Source organism: Bombus pascuorum, chromosome 15, assembly GCF_905332965.1.
Source record: "Bombus pascuorum chromosome 15, iyBomPasc1.1, whole genome shotgun sequence".
NCBI classification, from domain to species: Eukaryota; Metazoa; Arthropoda; class Insecta; order Hymenoptera; family Apidae; genus Bombus; species Bombus pascuorum.
The window spans coordinates 1,140,961-1,148,973 of NC_083502.1; the positions used below are offsets into that span (position 1 = coordinate 1,140,961).

Below are 8,013 nucleotides of genomic sequence, written 5' to 3' on the forward strand. Positions count from 1 at the left end.
TCTTTTAGTATATTTTTTATGTTACAATTATTGAAAAATATTTTGATATACATTTATTATTGTACTATTGAATAATTTTGATTTATGTTTTTTGTTTATTATAACTTTTTAGTTAATTATGAATTACTTTTTTTTCGAACATATGAAAATAGGTATCAAGACGTGCAACAGAAAGAATATTTATGGATGAAGGAGGAATTAAATTGAATAACGGTGACGTAATTTTTTTTTATTAATTCAAAATTTTATAAATTATGACTCATAAATTAATTAGTAAAATTTTTAAATAGAAGATGGTAAATATTTTGTTGTGATAATAATAAATTACATCAAGAGAACAAATTAAATTTCTTTACAGATAAAGATTTTTTCTTATATCTCGAGCTTAGCAATTGGAAAAAAGTCGTTTGTTCCTAGAAACAATGTAGCACGGTAAGATTATCATGCATTCGATATCGCGTAAAAACCGAGTGATTTTGAAATCGTTTACTTTACAACATCAGGTAGGCATAAGCGCATAAGAGGGCGGTATTGTAATAGCGACTGCGCAATCAATCGAAATAGCACGATATGGTATAACGTATGCATGTGTAAGTTCAAATACACAAGGTGGGGGATACTTTTTTTAGTGTCTCTCTCGTTTCATTCGTTAGCTCGGGTTTTTAGTAAATTCGCGTTTACAGGAGCGACTTATGATGTTTAGTCACGTTTAAGTTCTCGACTACACACTACTAGTAAGGAAATGTCCAGGATCCGGTATACTGGGCTCTTCTCGTACTAAGAAGAACGCAGTAGTACGTGCTTGCATGTGAATGCGCCTCGATTTTGTATTTTTCTACGTTTCACCGTGCCGTTTTCAATATGTGTTCAGTATTCCTCTGAAATTTCCACAATTCGTCGATCATATGAAAAATGTCGAAGCTCGGTGACAAACAAAGCTATGCGCAGACATACAAGCTCGTCGTCGTTGGCGCGGGTGGCGTCGGAAAATCTGCGATCACGATACAATTCATTCAAGTGAGTACTTTTTATGGCCAATAGGTGTAGCAAATACGTAGGTGGGTGTAGACGTATATGTAGCCGTGCGTATCGTTTGTGCTTGTGTACTCTTAATACATACAGTGGCTCACGAAAGTAATGGATTACTCCTAGAAACTTTGCATGTATATGTTATACAAAATATTTTGAAATCTCAACACTATAACGAGACACGATTATCGTGATTATAATGGTAAAATTTGAAACGGATTTGAAAATGTATATAAAAGTTACATTAATACTTATTGGGAATATATACTTCGTAAATATTGCCAAAGTATTAATTACTCAATTCAAAATCAATTATTCAATGCATTAATAAGTTACAATATTTAGTGAGACAATTTTTAGTACTAGTTGTATGTATAAAACTATATCCATGCTGTATTCTAATTTTTCACCAACCATAAGTGTATATTGCAATAAATGTCTTGGAACTTCTATATACATTTTCGGTTTGGTTTCAAATGTGACTATTATAACCACACTAGTCTCATTATAGTTCTAATGCACATAATATATTTATAAAATAAATTTTCAAACACTTTCGATACTTTCGTACATGTATGTATAAATGGTATATATGATGTATATACAGGGTGTCGCAGTAGTCATCGACAAAATGGCGATTCTATGTGAAAAAATAAGTCGAAAATATACAATAAAAATTTTCCATATGACATTTCGTTTTCGAGAAAAGAGAGTTTAAAAGTTTGTCAATTATACTTAAACTTGATCAATACCGGACTGGACAAGAGCAAATAATTAACAGGAGGTTATTTTACATATGAAAATAAGTCGAAAATAAAATTTTAGAATAAAATTTTTTCATAGAACACTGTGTTTCCGGAAGAATGAAATTCGAAATTTCTATGTACCATAATTACCGTAACATCCTGTATTTATGACATTTGTGTACATTATGCATATTAGATTTGTCAATCGGATTCGTTTCCATGCGTCCTACATCCTACGTCATTCGCGATCAATTCAAATAAAGGAATAATGAAACGAATAATGAATTATAATAAATTATATTAGAAATATTTCATAAATAATGTTTATATGTCGAGGTAAATAATTGGGCTGTTGTATTTCGCATATGAACATTTTCATAATTACGCTTGCACTGGATACTAAAAAAAGGAACAAGCCTACTTTTATCATCGATTATGTCATATATAACTGGGGATAAGGTTGTTGATATAGCCACGTAATATTATAATACTCGCATAATATATTATTTTGATATACATATATAGTAATACGCAACAGAGATTGTTTTGTATGTACTTTAAAGTAATAATTTAAGATATTATATATTTAAATTTGTATAAATTATAATTTTTTGAGTTATATTCTTTATAGTCATAATGAATTATTTTATACATATACGATAGATTTACTTGCACAATAATTTTTTATTATTATTTATAATGAGCTTTTGATTATTATTTTGTACTAATTTCACTAATGTTTTTCAGAGCTATTTTGTAACCGATTATGATCCAACAATTGAAGATTCTTATACCAAACAGTGCGTTATCGACGATATACCTGCGAAACTCGATAGTGAGTAAAATGATAACAGTGAGATGCTATATATTAATTACCATTTCATATTTATTTATATAATACAATTGTAATAACTTCTATAACTTATTTTATATTAATTTTCATGCAGTTCCATAATGAATCATGGGTTTGTTATTGTAAGAGTATAATTCCTTATTTATTCAATTTTAGAATGAATATTTTATGAAAAAGTTAGAATGGTCAGTTTATAAACATTAAAAACAATACTACATATATATTGTAGAATGTTTTGAATAATAAAACTAGTAATATTTATGTAATTTTAGTATTAGATACAGCAGGTCAAGAAGAGTTTAGTGCAATGCGAGAACAGTATATGAGAAGTGGCGAAGGGTTTCTACTTGTATTTTCGATAACTGAGCTTTCATCTTTCGATGAAATATTAAAATTCCATAGGCAGATACTTAGAGTAAAGGATAGAGAAGAATTTCCCATGCTTATGGTTGGCAACAAAGCTGATTTGGATTATCATAGAGTTGTAAGTAAATAAAATATAAAAAATCTAATATAAAGAACATTATATTAATATATTTATATACTAATATTCACTGTTTTACATGTATAGGTTCAAATTGAAGAGGCACAAAATAGAGCTCGTCGATTGAAAATTCCATATATTGAATGTAGTGCAAAATTAAGAATGAATGTTGACCAAGCCTTTCACGAATTAGTAAGAATTGTCAGAAAGTTTCAGTTATCTGAAAGACCACCGCTTGAATTAAACTATAAAAAAAACAAAAAGAAATGTTGTATGTTGTAATGCCTAATGTGTTCTCAATCAACTTATTTTTGTGCTAATACAATGGTACAAAAGGGTTGAATCAAAATCGAAATTGTGGAATCAATCAAATCATAAGGATTATTATTTATATTTAAGTTGAAATAGGAATTTGAAATCTGAAACAAGGGATTGTTGAAGTGCTTTTGAAAATAACATTTAGATTACTTTAACTTGAAATTTATACACTCAACTTGAATCAAAGAGTGCTTTAAGCAAATATAATATTTTTGACTATGCTACAAATACTTTGTACTCACTTCTAAAACGAATTAATACAATGGTATTTATGAAATGTGTAGTGTAATAACAAAGTTCACAAATCGTGTAATTTTAATTGTATAAGAAATAAAAATAACTTGACGTATTTTATTAGAAGTATATTAGTAGCAATGTAAGTTTTATATTAAATATATTAATATATTTAATACTATCATGGATCACATATATCCCTATATATTGAATTTATATGACGGTTTTCAAAACAAAGTATAATATTATTTAAAATATTTATTTGTAAATATGCATGTACATATTTATTATATATATTAATTATCATTTAATATAGTGTAATAAGATTCTAACAAAGAGTGAGGCCAATAACAACTCTAATGTGAGATTTTTAATAATTTCTTTGATTTAACACAATTTTAGTTATTTTATAGTCATTATTTAATTTTTCTATCATGATTGCAGCAAGTAAAGTTTAAGAAAGTTTATGATATTTTGATGTGTTCATAAAACAGTTCGTTAAATTAATCGAACTTGTTTATTTATATACAATAATATTTTATGTTTATTTTTGCCATAATTTTTCTAGTGTTATGTAAAAAATTGTTTTTACTCTTAAAATAATAGAAAGTAAGTTATTATAAACAATTTCGTGTTTGCTGTTATGATTATTAATTGTGTACTCAATATATCTATATTTTTTTATATTAAATACATGTACGATTAAAATATATTCATATGCCATTAATCACTATATTGTAATAATATATCAAAGTTAATTATTTTATACAAATATAAAAATTCCAAGGCTAATATAAAATACAAAAATTATATTTATTTTTGTAAACTGTAATGTATTTGTAACAAACTTTTACACGTAACTGATATATAAGTTTAGTATGTGTTCATTAACATCTAATAAATAGTAATACGAAAATAGATAATTGTATTCATTCTTACACCGAAATTGTAACAAAAAATTAATAAAAACGTTATAAACTAAGTAATTATAATTTGTTGGATATCTACAGTTGAATATCGTAAATAATAAATTTCATTAATCATTTTATAAATCTACTATTATTATTATGAATTGATTATATAATAAATATAAAATATATTAGCATTCAAATAATTTCTTTTTAAGAGTACAAATACAATTAAAAAATAAATTATTTATTAGTCAACTTAAATCAACTTCGATACTGAAATCACATTCGAACGAGTTTTTACAAGACTTTTATTCCTTAACCTTCTCTGATAATAATAGCGTTCCCTGAATTATTATTTTTGCAAAATAGATTTTGCAAGAATATTTTACCTTAAAAACAATTTCTATACAGAAAATGTGCAAAAAATTAGATATATAGAGAAAAAGGAAATTAAACAATTGCATATATGTACCATGTATTTATAGATTGCAATTTTATTACTTGATTAGGTTATATTTTACGTTCACGTTATTAATACAGCTCTATTATCAATACAATAAAATCGGACAATTTAATATTGTTATTCGATAAAAGAAATAATAACGATAAGTTTTACACAACGGAACATTCACCCTAATTTAGTCAGTAAGCAACTGGCACGCAAGGTGGTCAAACGGGATTCCCATCGTGGCTATTCTTAACCAGACCAGGCTAATATTGAATCCGCTCAATTACTTCCAGCTACACTAACATCAGTAATAAATATAACTGTTATTACGAATTTTTAATTTCTTTTCGCATCCCATTACACACTCACATGAATGAACGGCGCTATATAGAATACATTTATTTTTATTCTGTTTCGTTAAATGACGTTACGTGTACAACTTTCATTTTACAAAAAACACCTGAAGCGAAAACAGATTTTACGTTTAGACGTTAATAAGTTTCTCATACGTCAATGTACGTCTATGGACAGCGTACAACGGGAAATATATACATACAAGAAAAAAAAACCGACAATTATTGTAATAATTATGTAAACAGTTTCGTTTTACGATAACATTAAAACAGTAGCTCATGAAAGAAATTTTTTATAAAACATTTTGAAATTTTATCAATACTGTAATAAGACAACTGTCATGATTATATCGATAGTATCTGAAAAAAATTTGGAAAGATTACAAAACGTTTAGTTTAAGTATATATATTTCGTACAAATCGCACAGATCACAAACGTATGTAATCAATTATTTATTATATTAATAAGTTCTAACATTCACTGGAACCATCTTTAAGATTTATTATTTGTTTAAGATGGCTCAAATTTGATCAATATAACTCAATACAGTATTAATGAAATCTCAAAATATTATATAAAGTTACATGTTACGCATGCATACATAAAAGTTTTTTGCGATAAGTGTTCATATATTTTTGTGAATCATTGTACGTAATATCTAGCAAAAGACGATATTTGCGGTATTTAAGTCAAACAACATTTTTTATGGTCCGTAAAAATTATTATAGTACCGTATCGTTATTAAGAAGAAAAAATAAAACGAAGTACAATGGCTACATAAAAGGAAAAAAAGAAAAAAATTAGCAAATAACCTTATTTTCCAATGAATCATTTTTTTATCAGAATGTTCATTCAATTTTCATAATCATCAAATTTTCGCTGTCACATGAAACGTACCACTAAATAATACAAAATGTAATCCATTTGTACCTAATTAATTAATTGATAAATTTAAAAAGATATGCAAATACTTTTTGCAACTACTGTATAAAATGAAAAGAAAGATCTATATACAAGGATCTCGACAGTACATTTTTATTTGCCCAAAGAGAAGAGAACAGCGTCGGGACTTCTCGGTAAGAAGAAAGACGAGCTGGGAAGAAACAAGATTGCGAGGAAGAAGAATGCCCAGGTTAAAAATAGCAGCGCGCATTTTCAAATAAAAAGTGATAAGCAACCTGCAGGATAACGATTAAGGAGGAGGGTAAAGAAGGGAGCGCGAGAGGGAAAAAAAGGAGCAATACCGACCGAGCAGAAGGAGATGACCAGTAAAAACGGACTGAAAGAACGTTCGTTGGTAGAAAGAAGATGTACAAAAGCAACCACATCTGTACAGTAGGGGGAGAGAGCAGAGAGAAGAAAGAATCTCCCCGATATCTTAGCTTGGCCCACTGGAAAATATATTGGCTATAACGTATGGTGGTCAAGCTTGGCTCGGTGTTGGTTCGAATAAAGGTGAGAACCGGTGGTGCGTACAGGGTCTGGAAGGAGGAATCTCCCACCCTGTGTAACTTTTACCCGTGTATTTCGCATGGTTTACTGGCTATACGATCAAGTGCATCTAGCACCAAACCGCTAAGTAAACCTGCTCTATCTCCCGCCACGAGACCGCAGCATGATCGAAATACACATTTGATCGAAATTATCGTACGTAATCGGTGAATATTTTTTGATAAGGATAATAACAAAATCGTGGTTGCAACCTCGAGAGAATTTCGCGATAATCGCGTTTCAGGATCTATACCTACGCTTACGATACGCACGCGATACGCGTATGTTTGTGTGTAACGTCGCAGCAGTAAGCAAATTGTGATGTAATGGAAACGCGACCGATTCCTATGAAAATGTACAAGTTTTACCGAGTTTCACTAGTCGCGCGTCTATATAAAATCTCTACATTTATATAAGTAAATGTATGTATTTATATAAGCAATGCAAATCGTTATTGTTCATATTTAGTGTTTAAACCAGTTATTCAATACAAGGTCTTTCTTTCCATTTCTAAATTTCATTCAAATCCTCAGTACTTTTGATAGAAATTATTCCGTATAGTATATCTAAAATAGTAAAACGTTATCATGCGCAAAGAGAAACGTGCATCCATTCACCACCATCTGCTTTCCTCTAGGCATTATATAAACGTACGTATCAATGTAAAAACGTTGTTTTCGCGTGTTACACTTTGAATAATGTATAATGTAGTTTCTCATTCTTTTTATGTCACAGATACAATCGTTTTCAATAGATCTTCGTTTTGTTCGATACTATCGATTGTACATACAATAGCTCACGAAGTATTTATGTATATATTATGCATGTTACATAAAAATGAAACACTTTGAAATTCGATTAGCATTGTAACGAGAGTCGACTATTTACGTATTATATGTTTAAGATGATTAATCATGATCTATACTAGTCTCGAATTAAATATACGTTTGTAGTGACTATGTTGTAACTATCTTCAGATTGGTTTCAAAGATCAATATAATCATCGTCATGTCTCATTACAATGCTAATGAGATTTCAGTATTTTATATTATACACACAATTTCTATAACGTTCAAGTACTTCCGTGAACCATTGTATATTGATAAAATATGGAATCACTCTTAAAATAAATACGTATAAAGGTA

General features: G+C 28.6%; 1 protein-coding gene and 2 long non-coding RNA genes across 5 annotated transcripts; 1 reads left to right on the forward strand and 2 right to left on the reverse strand.

Moving 5' to 3' along the window:
* The first annotated feature begins 528 nt into the window (after positions 1 to 528).
* LOC132914927 (ras-like protein 2) lies at positions 529 to 3,779 on the forward strand. 3 transcript variants are annotated; one of them, XM_060974448.1, is made up of 5 exons: positions 529 to 1,017; positions 2,523 to 2,610; positions 2,723 to 2,750; positions 2,901 to 3,112; positions 3,200 to 3,779. In XM_060974448.1, the coding sequence occupies exons 2-5, from the start codon at positions 2,542 to 2,544 to the stop codon at positions 3,392 to 3,394; spliced, it is 504 nt and encodes a 167-aa protein (XP_060830431.1). In that variant the 5' UTR covers positions 529 to 1,017; positions 2,523 to 2,541; the 3' UTR covers positions 3,395 to 3,779. The 3 variants fall into 3 exon arrangements, with proteins under 3 accessions (XP_060830431.1, XP_060830430.1, XP_060830432.1); XM_060974449.1 differs by lacking the exon at positions 529 to 1,017 and adding an exon at positions 1,411 to 2,323; XM_060974447.1 differs by lacking the exon at positions 2,723 to 2,750 and having other exon boundaries at positions 543 to 1,017.
* Positions 699 to 2,536, reverse strand: LOC132914928 (uncharacterized). The gene is made up of 2 exons (XR_009659730.1): positions 2,434 to 2,536; positions 699 to 1,148 (listed from the first exon to the last, which is right to left on the reverse strand). It is a non-coding gene; the product is annotated as an uncharacterized LOC132914928 (long non-coding RNA).
* Positions 3,780 to 5,053: 1,274 nt separating the features above from the next.
* Positions 5,054 to 8,004, reverse strand: LOC132914961 (uncharacterized). Its single transcript, XR_009659736.1, has 2 exons — positions 5,393 to 8,004; positions 5,054 to 5,321 (listed from the first exon to the last, which is right to left on the reverse strand). It is a non-coding gene; the product is annotated as an uncharacterized LOC132914961 (long non-coding RNA).
* Between the last annotated feature and the right edge of the window lie 9 nt (positions 8,005 to 8,013).